This window comes from Dufourea novaeangliae, unplaced genomic scaffold (genome assembly GCF_001272555.1).
Source record: "Dufourea novaeangliae isolate 0120121106 unplaced genomic scaffold, ASM127255v1 scaffold228, whole genome shotgun sequence".
NCBI lineage: Eukaryota > Metazoa > Arthropoda > Insecta > Hymenoptera > Halictidae > Dufourea > Dufourea novaeangliae.
Genome location: NW_015374150.1, coordinates 1,784,365 through 1,796,992, shown reverse-complemented (window position 1 = coordinate 1,796,992; position 12,628 = coordinate 1,784,365). Strand labels below are relative to the sequence as shown.

Genomic DNA, 12,628 nt, shown 5'->3' with positions numbered 1-12,628 from the left:
TTACAGTACATGGAACGATAATTATGGAAAATTTCTAATTGTTGTACTATGTGCTATATTTAAAAAAAAATCGAAGGATACGAAGAACGGATAATTAATGAAGAAACATTTTTGTTCAGAGATCTTGTTATTAGCTTTATTCACACGAAACACCAGATTCAACACAACACACAAACATGCGTGTCCTAGTGTTGCAAAATCGCATTATTAACCGCGGCAGCGGTTACATTGACTAAAATTTTCGGGGCTACAGTTGTGGATGCCTCCATAATACCAGTTGTCAATGTGCTAACGGTAGCGTTTGAAATTAAAGTGGACGTTAATAGAGTTGTCAGAACACCGACGGTAGTTTTAACCTTTGGTGTAACGGTTTCTAGCGTAGGCAAAGTGGAAGACGCAACGTATGCCAAAGTGCTTGTTGTCGAATTAGCCAACGGCATTATTGTGAGTTTCACTGCCTTAGAGCACACGTCTTTAGCTTGAACTGGTAGACCAAAGCATGTGTCCATCATATAAGCCAATAACGAGCCTACTGTCAGACCCGTGGTGTACGATAAGGTCATGATATTCCCTGAGAGAGCAACAATGTTATGAATTTACAAAAATGCAATTGTTTTTTTTAATCATGAAAATACCTGCTAATTCACGGTGTCCTTCTGGAACTTTGGTAGGTGCTTGCATCATTGGTACAGAACCAACAATACCATTTGTGACGCCAAGTAAGCAAGAGAATAGCAGTGGATACTCTTCAGCAGCGAGGATCGGATCACCTCTTGGTAGTGCACACAATAGGAATAAAGGTATCAGTATGACCCGGGCCGTTGAAAAATATAATAATTGAGTACGTTTCCAGTCGTATGGTATCAGTGCAAGTAGCTGAAAGTATTTGGTGCATCATTGCTCTGAAGTGAATCGCATGCTTCTGTTGTAAATTCTAATTGGTAGTACCTTGCCTAGTACATCAGAAGCATTGAAAGCAGTCATCAGAATCACTGGCATCCAGGATTCTAGTTTACAGGAAATTATTTCTGACATAATGCCAGGATATAGACAAAGCGTAACAAAATATGCTACACCAATGCTGGCCATGTATGGAAATATTATCTTAGCCACTTCGAGTCTTGCAAGTAAACCTCCTAAAACCACATTCTACATGTTAGTCAAAGTGTATGGTTTATTATATATATATAAAAAAAAATCAACAGTGATTCAAAATCAACTGATGTACTTTTAATTTCAGGCCATGGTTTATTGGTTTGAGATCCGTATGTTCCTTTCATAACTACAACATCCTCAACCTTGTAAGTGGGACCAGCACTACCAGGAGGATTTCCTGATGGTGCACTGGGTTCATACACAGGATTACTGAATGAAAATGCTGAATATTGATTCATCCCTGGTAATTGAAATAAGATAATCATATAAATGAAAAATATATTTGCATTTCTATGCATCTCAGATCAATTTTAATTTACCATTCAAGTCAGTGTTACCACTTGCAGACTCGTTCCCTAAAGGACTAGTCTGGATTTTCAAAACTCCATACTGACCTTTCGCAGGATCCCCAACTTGATCCAGAGGATCCATCTTTAAAACATGAAACTTCATAAATATGATCGTAATATTATTGTTTCAACCTACGAATTTCTATATACGAACCAAACCAACATCTTCGGTCGGTTCCAACGTTATACGATTCCTTTCCTGACACAACGTTATGTAGAATTGCACGAAGTCAGTCTTACGAACCACTTGGTGTAATACGAAGCACATCAGGATTGTTATATTCGATAAGATGAAGAACATGGATGTATTACTGCGCTCGTCGTCGAGCAGTGACTTTGTAAATATTCGATTAATAGATACCCAGAGACCGGCAATACCTATATACAAAAAAGCGACAAAGTATTTTGTCGATTTTACTTTTTAACTTGATTGTTTTTTTTACTCACTTTCTCCCGTCATTACCGCTTGAGTATACCGCGTGGGAAGCATAGATGTGTATCCATAAAAGCTCGATTGTTGAACTTTAATTCATAAATGTTAGTAATGAGACTTATTCATGAATAAGCAAATACATACAAGTAATTTTTACCTGTACATCCGAGTGATACAATTGCAACGGCAACTAAATTAATGGTATACGAAGTAGCAACGCTGAAGAATTCCCACCAGATCTCGCATACCACAATGAATTTCAAGGTAACAAAAGACACCAAATATCCTAAAATTGTACCCCATTGCATTATAATACAATCATTCACCACCATCTCACCATTGATCCGGCATATCGATTCTCACCGAATGTTATTCTGGTGTTCAAAGACAGTGTCTCCACTAAAATATTGTTCGCAAACACCGCGAAGAAGGCCATGGTAATATAAACGAGGGACATGTCGAATATCACTGTGGTTCCAGGATATCTCGTCTGGAAGTAATCTACTGCTATGATGAAGCTGTAAATACATAAACACACGCATTGTAGTATACTTCCAATGGGAACAATTTCAAACGCGACAGCTCGCAAATCAAAGAACCTCTAGTGCGTACAACGGGTAAGAAAATAATAGATCTCATTGAACCCTCTAAACAGTATTTACTGCTGAAAAAATGGACCAACTATTTTATCAGATAAAAACAAAATAGCAACTCTACCGGATATCTCATTTCAGAAACACACATTCTTTAACATTCACTCGCCGAAGCTCAATAAAAAAGTGGAATAAACAAACAAAATAAATTCAAAGCCTGTGATCCCTATAACGATCACGATACACCAAGAAAACAATACGATAAATAATACAATCTAGTAAGTAACTATATCAAATAGTTGTTCCATGCATGCGTTCACTTAAACCTCCAGAAAGGTCAAGTTCGCTTCCCATCGAAGTAGGCGATCCGAATCTTTCAGGGGTAGCTAGCTAATCTATTGACGATCAATCGTTTCGATTCCTCGGGTAATACGTAAACAAAAATGATTTTTCTAGCTCGTGAAAAATGTCTTTTTCGTTTTATAGTCGAGGCACAATAGATTCGAATGGGGACCCAGGGAGGTCTTTGACATTCGATTGCCGGGACACACACGGGGTGAAGGATTAATGGAGTGTTATTGGCGGCGTGACCTGTTGTACGGCAAGAGGAATCCTATCCCGCTGAGTATCAGGGCGAAGAATATGAAGTTCCGTTTGTCGACAGGCGGCGACAGATGTGTGAATCCGTTCGAGAATTTGAATTCATTCATGCCCCTCGCCTTGCCCAACTGCACGTAGCCCCGGCTCAGGTTCTCGTCCATGTTTGCGCGGCCCCGCAATACGGGCTTTTTCGCTTTCCTTTTTTCTGTACACCAGCCAAAAATGAACGAACGCAACTGGCGAACGCCGTGTCTTTATGGGTCCATATTGTTCGACGGGAAGAAGCTTTTACAGACAAAGCGTCGCGTGCGGTTCTTTTACGGTGAACTTGACACACCACCGTTGCCCAGCACATACACTCACTGACGCACACATACACACGTTTTTTTTCGACCCGGGGACCAGAAGTATTAATCACACGGCCACAATCACACACTGCAGCACACCGTATTTATTTCTTCACGCGTACTATAGGTACACGGGGAATAACCGTGATCCGCCGCGACACGGTCCGAGCGCATGCTTTGAAAATTTTGCGGCATTGATTTCTGCGCGCGCTTCCGCTTTGCCTACCCACCGGGGGTTGATCCGCCGAAAAATTTCACCGGCGGAATTGCACGCCGAAAGCTCAAGAGAGGGGCAAGAGCGGTCAATTTATATATACGTCTGAGTCTACTTTTTTTTATAGTGTTGTAATATTTGGATTACGAGAGTTGGAGTGGAACTGCGAAAGATTTTTAGAGGATCTCGGTGTAGATGGAACTTTGTTATTTTCTCTGAGTTTCATAATGCTGTGTATTTGCTTGAATATTCTAAGGCATCAGTAGTTGTGTAAACTTTGCGTATTGGTGAACTGAATAGCATTTTATTGGCTTTTATTTAAAATTTAAATCATTGGTACGAAGTATATAGTTTAGTGTAATATTTGCATAAATTTAATAATAATTTGTTTAGATACTATTTATCAGTAGACGCGCGATAATTGATCACCTCGGAGCTGTAGTGGGCCAAATTTCCAGGAACTGATCAATTAATAAGCGCCAATTACCCGCGCGATTTCCTCACCAATGTACGCACTTTTTGATCGTCTTACTATCTCCGTTATATTTAAAGATATCGACAAAGTTTAGTCGCGGAATAAAAATTAAATATAGCCACATTCCTAGAAATTTCCTCTACAAAATATAGATCTTCGATCATGGTTCTTTTTGATCAGTTATACTGGGCACCAAATCATATTGGATACACGGATTATGAATAGAATATATAATGCTCTATTTGTGCTAATAATACTCAGAATTCATGTTTTATTGGTAACGTCGGGTATTAACGCTGATATGGTTTGTATTAATAGATGGTGCTGAATGCTGCTAGAACCAGCTAGAACAGCAACATTATTCGAAGCTAGACTGTACTTGTATATTTTAACTGCATTTACCGCGTTATATGGATAACTGTTTTTTCTTGCTAAGTACAGAATTAACAGCTTAAAGAACGTAGATTAAAGTTGAATAATGGTTGGTCTACTAGAATTACACATGTAATTGCATACATATTAACATCGCTGATGATTGTAATTCATAATGGTGTTATCGGACATTGATTGATGGGTTCCTAACAGATTGACTTCCACTTGATTTCAGTGAAACGTTTTCCTTTTTAAGCTCTGAATTTGAAGGTCCAATAACAGATTAGATCCCAATAATTGATAAATAGAATTATGAGGATATGGTTAAAATATGGATAGACTACTTCGACGTTCGAGGGCTCTGTGGGTTCGGATTGAATTACCGCAAATAAACTTAATTTTCTATAATTTCCTCTCAAGGTTTTGTCTTCATCTTTAAAGCTGGAAAAAATTTAGATTAAACTCCAGTGATGATCGATTCATTTTTGATTCGGCATATTACAATTATATAATACAATTGCCACTTTATTGTTTCCAGCTATATGTACGTATGTACTTTTGCTATACTACGAGTGATAAGTATGCGCTTGCGCTCTGCGTCATACTATACTTATCACTTATGAATCAGCTGATGAAAGAAGAAGATTGTTGCTGTAAGTTTCAGCGGTATTTTGGGTAAAAATTCGAAAAATGTCATTAAATACAGCGCACGCAAACGGCGGTGTTCTTATACACGCCGGTGAATGGTAAGTAGAGAAGATTATCTATCATTTTTGGGATTGTCAACGTTATTTCGCACGTTTTCGCCCGTGACGTTTCTGCAACGTAGTTAATGTCTGGCCTTTCGAAGGCGGCTTCCTTATTATGTCAATAATCTTACCCTCATTAAATTACGATAAACTATTGCATTTCAAATGTACCTTGTGCCTGATACAATCACTGTAACAACCACTAACGAAAATTATATTTATGTCTTCAGTATATTACTATTTTGCGATAATGTCACCATGGAGTTCCATGGACAAGAGCAACCAGTGTTCCTTGGAAGCAAACGTGGTCGTTTATACTTAACAACGCACAGAATGATCTTTAATGCCAAAGATCAAAAAGAAAAGATGCAGTCTTTCAGCTTTCCTTTTGTAACATTGAGTGACGTTGAAATGGAGCAACCAATGTTCGGAGCTAATTACATCAAAGGCAAATGTCATGCCCAGCCAAATGGTAATTGGATTGGAGAATGCAAGTTTAAGTTGCATTTCAAGAGTGGTGGTGCGATAGAATTTGGGCAGGCCATGTTAAGAGCAGCAGCAATGGGTATGATACATGTTATCAGAGAGATTGATATTTATTTAATCATAGCATATTTGGAGGAATTATTAAACATATTTTCAGCTCAACGTAATGGTCCTGGATCTGATACTCCACCACCCTATGAACCACCAACATCAAGCTGGTATGCTGCTCCACCACCTGCTTATCAAGCTGCAGCTACTGGATATTATGGTTGGGTACCACCCACTAATGTATTCCCAGATGTGCCTCCAGGTTAAATGTTTTTCCATCTTTTTTCCTTCTAATGGTCTTCGTAATATTGCTTTATTAACAATTTGACTGCCAGCCCGACACCCATAAAAATTCCTACAAGATCAAAACCTCTTCAGTCAACTGAACTGTCCAGTGCTACACTATGATACATATTGTTGCTCCCCGACAACTTTTAGTACCTCTTAGGGTCCGCTTTGCATCCACTTGTCTTTTAATCAAAATTTCTTTCTTTAATTTTTTAGCTCTAGGCCAAACGTTGTGTTACTCTAAAATGATGTGGCAGTCAGAGTGTTAAATGATTATCTACTTGTTTTTATTCAAGACAATTTCATTATTTAAAATTGTTTTGTGTATGTATATAGCAAACACTGTATTTATGACGGACATGCCACCTCCATATCCTGGTATAAATGCACCTTATGCAAGTGGTGTACCACCGCAAGGTGCATGGGGTGCTGCTGGACAACAATCTGGTGGATGGGCACCACCTCAGCAAAATGGTGCACCTGGATGGGCAAATCCGAGTTACAATAGCCAACCAATGACCCAAGCAGGTGGGTATCCAAACTATCAACAACCACAATACGGTGGTTATTCACAAAATCCACCACCATATTCACAACATCCTCCAAGTAATAACTACCCACAACCTGGATATTATCCACAACAAAATCCTTACAATCCTTATCCACCTGGTTATTAATTGTATAATGATTGTGATAACACAATTATATTATATTATATGCATACATGTGAAATTTATGAAATTCAAAACATTTAGAAGTGATCCAAATTTTGAAAGTGATCTTTGAAATCAAATATGTGATAAATGGACCGTAACAAATCGCATATAGAATACAATTATTTTTTAAAAACATAAAATGCAAATATATATGCATATATGCTACTATATTACATTACAACACATACAAAAGGCACACAATAATGTAACATACACAATATATAAGAAATGCTAATTTACTTTATTTTTTTTTGACATATGTACTCATAACGAACAATATTGTTAACTACTGTTTTAAAGTATTGTTTTGTTGTTCCAATGATATAATAGCTTTGTGATAATGATTATAATCAAACATACTATGTTATTAAAAGTTAGACAAGTATAACTTGCTGTTTTTATTTAAACCCACCAATTCAAAATGTTATGTTTTTATAAAGATGATAACTGAATAATGATGCCATATTTTCTATCTCACCTGTTAAGTCTGAAGGTTTTGAATATTATGCAATCTTATTGCACAACAGGTTTGGTTGACCTGAAGTAAGGTTGACTTTCACTATGCTCAGTTATTATCTCATAGTTGCCAGAGATAGTTCAAAGATACGTGAAGTGTTATTATAAGCTTTCAATCGGTTTTTCATCAACTAATCAGTCTGTTTTAGTTACAAAAGTGTATAAAATTATTAATTATATATATATAGTTTTCACAAAATAGATAACAACGATTATATTTTGAGTGTAATCAATGAGTAACTCAATCAAAGTATGTTATAGATAAAATATTGTCTATCGTTAATAGCAATAAAAAACGCCTATATAACTTTATAAAATTTTTAGATTACAAATTTCCAAAATTGTGTTGAAAGTGATTCATCATATAATTCCACTTCATGGACAAATTATTTGATGTCACAGTAACAAAAATTAGGAATCAAATATAGAGGATCACTTTTGAAAATATTGGGACAATTAATTTATTTAAACATTTGACAAAGATGCCAAAACGTTTTCAATTCACTGCATCAAATATATATACATGTATGTAGTTCATTATGTTTTCCAATACACTTATAAGAAAAAAATCTTTCAGTGAAGTGTTACTAGTGTTTCACATTATTTCGTTTTGCAGATGCAAAAGCAGCAGAAGCTGCTCAAAGTGCATATTATGATCCAAGTAGACCTCAGTGTGCCTATGTTCCACCTCCTGCATACTATGTAAGTATAAAACAGTTTCTATGAAATCATATAATGTTTCTAACACTACTTTGTCATAGGAGAGTCCACCAAGTTTCCAACAGGCAACAGAAAAGAAGGATCAGTAAAATTGCTTTCACGATTTCTGAAAGCAGTAATGTAGCATTGCGCTGTTACTGTTTGAATAGTATTATACGTGTAATATACTACATAGGAGCAGATATTATGCATTCCAGTTTAGGTTTTGCTATGATGTCGTTTTGGTGTACGCATTTCAATGATACAATATTTCTATCTTTCTTATATTATTCACCATTCTGACTATATACACTATATTGTACTGGTATGACTCAACATATGCAACTATTTATACTTATTGTGTAGGTTGTATAAATATTGTATAAGAAATTCTATTGTATTTTGCGGAATTAATGAAATGTATTAAATAAAAGTTACTGCATACGAATGTATAAAGAAATCTGATTCCTATATTCATATATTTTATTAAGAACTATAGAAGGTACACAATATTTGTACGTATGTAAGAACACAATTAAATATAAAATAAAACAATTCGCATTATAGTAAAATTTATACAAAATTTCAGTTGTTAAAACACACTTAAATATATATTTATATTTTTTTTTATCAATTGGATGTAAAACAGCGGCTTTCGATTACATGCGCACTGTTTAACATTTATATTTAAATGCATGTATAAAACTTTAATTACATGTGTATAAAAATACGTTTCTATCGCATAATTACAAGTTGTATTAAAATACAGTTGACTTGATTTGTGCTAATAGCTGCTCGAAAATCCTTGTTTCGACTAGTTTTTAAATATGGCAAAAATGGTACATACAATAATTTACGTGTGTACAATAACTTTATACACTTTAATAATTTATAACAATTCGGATATAATCGGCAGTCTAAAACGTTACAAAACTCAATATTTTATAAATTACAATTTATGCATTAATAACTGTAACATTTCATTAAAAAATGGCACCTACAAACATCATATGAGACAAAAATTCATTATACAAGTAATTTAACACTAAAATGCTGATCATTAACAGCATTTGCATCAATCTGAAATTTCCAGTATGTATAAAACTTTATAAATATTCAATAATTGAGTAAGGCAGGTTATTTTAGGTTTCCTTATTCCACAAAATAAAAAACCTTAACTACATAGAATGCTATCTATGTAGTCAGTAAAATTATTCAAAAACAACTGTATATATCTGTATTCATGAAACTTTACCCATATTCAGAAGTGACTGTTAAACTAAAGCTTTTATCTATAACATAAGTGCTATGATACCAGATTCTTGTATCTAAAAGAACAATGTCTCCAGCATAAACGGTGAAATTAAAATGCTTGCAAATATTATCACATTCTGGAGTCGGAGCAACAGTCCATATTTTATTCCCCAAGATTTGTCCCTGCCACATGAGGCGAGAGATGTAGTCCAGCTGTGAAAAAAAAGCAATAAAAACTTCATCGTTAATTGTCTAATTTCATTTTTAATTAGCATAAACATTCATAGTCCACGTATCACCATTGTACATACATGCATAATGGCACCTTCCTCATACCCCAAAAAAACATAATTGGTATATGGAACCTCTGCATCCTCTGGCAAAAAATGAGGTAGATTGTAAAACTGTTTCATAGTATCCAAAATTTGAAGATGACAATTTTTCCAACCAACATACCAAGGATCTTTTTTACTAAGTTGCAGGGCTCTATCCTCGCTCATGGCAAAGACATCCCTTAAACTAGTGAAATTGCTTTTAAAATGTAAAAATTGACATTCATCTACAGACTCATAAGCACCCTCTGTTCTCTCGTATAAATCTCTGAAGAATTTCCAACTGAATACTTTTGAAGCAGGCCAATGAGTTGCTGCATTTTTTATTACCATAGGCCGAGAAGAATAAGCATATTTCTTAAATTCCTCTCTGGTTAGATTTGGTAAAATTAAGGCCGTAGTAACATCTTGGCAATAATCACAATTCGATATTGGCCTGGTGAATTCCCATATGAAATAATTATTTGGTACCAAGCACCTAGTTTCTTGAATATTTTTTACCATATCAATACTTAAATACTTAAAAAGTATACTACAAAATATTGGCACAAATAAGGCAAGGAAGACTCTCTTTAAACATAAATAATAAAAACTGGAAGATCTCTTGTGTACTATATTACTTCTGATACTAGCTGATTTGAGCTCTGACAGTGAAGCACCTTTCTCTATAAAGCTCTCAGTTAAAGCTAAAAATGCTTCTTGTATATTTTCTAAAGTGTTATTACTTCCATCCATTACTAGTGTTAAGGATAAACATTGAAGATTTTCCTTAAACCACTTTAAGTAACCATTGGAGATTCAGTGGTAATTTTCTTTTAATTAACTTCGAAATCGTCCCGTCACTGCTACCTGTTCATTCATCCTCCAACTACCGTGATCTCGTAGTAGTAACATTTAGACTCAATGACAACATTATTTCTCTTATCTTCCGTAAGTATATAATCAAATTTGTACCTTATACATCGATTTCAATTTATGGCAACTTTTCGTTGTGTTTCATATATTCTTACAAATGCGTTCCGTTTAACATAGCGAAGGTGACATCGTTACTTTAAATATTGTTTACAACACGTTGACTGGTTAGATATTCGTCCCAAACATAATTCGATGGACGATGTATTCCTTCATTATTTTCTTCAAATGCGAAAGATAGGTGAAGTATATACGTTAATCGAAGGGTATCAATGATAACACGAGAACAGCTTCTAAGAAGCGTGACTGTGTGGATTTCACCGTACTTTTACACATACATAGCACACTTGCGCCGCAATGAAGCCTTGAACCACTTCTGTTTCAACGAAATGTGAAGGTTTGCATTGATTGCGGAACAGGTATTATCATTCTCCGATTGGTGCAGAATCCTGTGCCTCCTCCCGACACTTTCGCATCTTCTTACGCGGAGCAAACGTGAGCAAACGAATGAAAGTCGAAGGTCTGCTCCGTCTACTCGCTCGACACCAAGTAATTTAATACCCTAATAGGAAATTTCCTGTTCACGTGATGAACAAATGTGGGCTAATGCGGGCATTCCATAATTTCCGCGGCCACATCCAGAGAAATTTAAAATATTGTACCGTAGATAAAATATTATACTGAGCTTATCAAACAGTCCTTTTAGAAATAGTTTTGAAAGAAATTGAATTATAAATTTCAACATTTTATTAAATAATGAACTAACTGTTTTCTCCGACCATCTTCTGTTATGTTTTTGGTATTCATATTATTCTTATCAGAGAGATTTTCTCTCTGTTTTTACCAAACTGCTAGAATATACAGAATACCTATACCATCATTTTTTCAAATAAATACTCGATTGTTAGTGGACTATGGATGTTTAGTTAAATCCAAATTTTCCTAGATTAATTTATGACAGCAGAATTTAAATAGACTTTAATGAATGGTTGCACATGATAAAGGAGGGTTCTGTCTTAATTTTATTTTATTGTTTCATTCGGTTACGTCTGCTATACATCCGTAAAATTCGCGGCCACAGAATGAAATAAAATCAAGCAAATAGAGAATTCTTAAAATTGTTTATTTTATGAAATCGCACAACATCATGTACAAGTCTTATTTAAATGGACATTGAAGTAAATGTTTTAATGTGCAAACTGCAATCACAAATTCCATGTAGATATTCTGCTAAACAAATTTGATTTGTCGTTTCGTATAATTTCGGTTTTTTTTTAAAAGGTGTATACGCAATATAAAACCTAATTTACAGCAGTTATAATACTAGGTTATGCAATATGAAATTTGCTTATGCTCGTCGAGATACAGTCCACTTGAATTTCTACAACGGGATTCCGAAATAAGACTTTTCGCAGACGATTTACATAGGCCAATGCCGAAAATCTAAAGGCCAGTGTAAATATATATTTAATTTCGCAACAAATTCGATGTTTCATTATCGAACAATCTTAATACACTACAGTGCATTTTTCTGTTTGTAAAAAATGCAGGCTATATTTCTTAGCAGTGACGTGGCTCTATTATGGCTCGATTGATATTTATAAATTCAGTTTTATTTCTTTTCTGAGCAAAACATAAGTTTCGTTAAAGCGCGACATTTAAAGCGTGTGTTTTGGTATGAAACTTAACGTTGTTTCGAAATGTTGTATTTAAAATGTTTACGGGAATATCTGAACTATTACAATTTACTTATCAGCGTTACTAAATGCAGTAAAAAGTTGTATTATTGTATTTATTGGAAACTCGACGAACTTCAAAAGATTGTAAATGCAACATCATAACTTCTTTCTTCGCATCCTCCTATAAATGTAATTTTACAAAAATTTCACTTTTACGTTGAAGGTTTATACGTTCCTAATTGCATAAATAAACAAAACATATTTAGAATTCTCTGATCTGCTTGTTCAAACGATAACGTTGTTTGTCGCTTGACGCGAATGTTTTTCGGTTTGAGAGTCAAAAAAAACTTATTATATTTACAAGTCTTACATACGATATAATCCAAAGAAATTAATATTATAATTACAGT

At 34.8% G+C, this 12,628-nt stretch overlaps 3 protein-coding genes across 3 annotated transcripts; 1 reads left to right on the top strand and 2 right to left on the bottom strand.

Moving 5' to 3' along the window:
• Positions 1 to 57: 57 nt before the first annotated feature.
• On the bottom strand, positions 58 to 3,704 carry LOC107191711 (equilibrative nucleoside transporter 4). Its single transcript, XM_015580809.1, has 10 exons — positions 3,123 to 3,704; positions 2,302 to 2,456; positions 2,096 to 2,224; positions 1,953 to 2,027; positions 1,660 to 1,883; positions 1,476 to 1,587; positions 1,229 to 1,396; positions 949 to 1,136; positions 636 to 876; positions 58 to 571 (listed from the first exon to the last, which is right to left on the bottom strand). Exons 1-10 carry the CDS (start codon positions 3,290 to 3,292, stop codon positions 186 to 188), a joined length of 1,848 nt encoding a protein of 615 aa, XP_015436295.1. The 5' UTR covers positions 3,293 to 3,704; the 3' UTR covers positions 58 to 185.
• Positions 3,705 to 5,171: 1,467 nt separating this feature from the next.
• LOC107191677 (WW domain-binding protein 2) lies at positions 5,172 to 8,257 on the top strand. Its single transcript, XM_015580774.1, has 6 exons — positions 5,172 to 5,285; positions 5,519 to 5,853; positions 5,932 to 6,084; positions 6,447 to 6,638; positions 7,959 to 8,044; positions 8,104 to 8,257. The coding sequence occupies exons 1-6, from the start codon at positions 5,230 to 5,232 to the stop codon at positions 8,149 to 8,151; spliced, it is 870 nt and encodes a 289-aa protein (XP_015436260.1). The 5' UTR covers positions 5,172 to 5,229; the 3' UTR covers positions 8,152 to 8,257.
• A 1,035-nt stretch (positions 8,258 to 9,292) lies between these two features.
• Positions 9,293 to 10,901, bottom strand: LOC107191728. Its single transcript, XM_015580828.1, has 2 exons — positions 9,607 to 10,901; positions 9,293 to 9,508 (listed from the first exon to the last, which is right to left on the bottom strand). Exons 1-2 carry the CDS (start codon positions 10,360 to 10,362, stop codon positions 9,293 to 9,295), a joined length of 972 nt encoding a protein of 323 aa, XP_015436314.1. The 5' UTR covers positions 10,363 to 10,901.
• Positions 10,902 to 12,628: the final 1,727 nt, after the last annotated feature.

Bases quoted from the DNA above. Each gene is read 5' to 3' on its own strand.
- LOC107191711 (XM_015580809.1), bottom strand. From the start codon at position 3,292: ATGGACGAGAACCTGAGCCGGGGCTACGTGCAGTTGGGCAAGGCGAGG. The intron at 2,225-2,301 runs GTGAGAATCGAT...GTACAATTTTAG, and splicing joins GAACACCAGAATAACATTCG to GATATTTGGTGTCTTTTGTT. The intron at 877-948 runs GTACTACCAATT...AAATACTTTCAG, and splicing joins CTTCTGATGTACTAGGCAAG to CTACTTGCACTGATACCATA.
- LOC107191677 (XM_015580774.1), top strand. From the start codon at position 5,230: ATGTCATTAAATACAGCGCACGCAAACGGCGGTGTTCTTATACACGCC. The intron at 5,286-5,518 runs GTAAGTAGAGAA...TTATGTCTTCAG, and splicing joins CTTATACACGCCGGTGAATG to TATATTACTATTTTGCGATA. The intron at 6,085-6,446 runs GTTAAATGTTTT...GTATGTATATAG, and splicing joins ATTCCCAGATGTGCCTCCAG to CAAACACTGTATTTATGACG.
- LOC107191728 (XM_015580828.1), bottom strand. From the start codon at position 10,362: ATGGATGGAAGTAATAACACTTTAGAAAATATACAAGAAGCATTTTTA. The intron at 9,509-9,606 runs GTATGTACAATG...TTTTTTTCACAG, and splicing joins AGGAAGGTGCCATTATGCAT to CTGGACTACATCTCTCGCCT.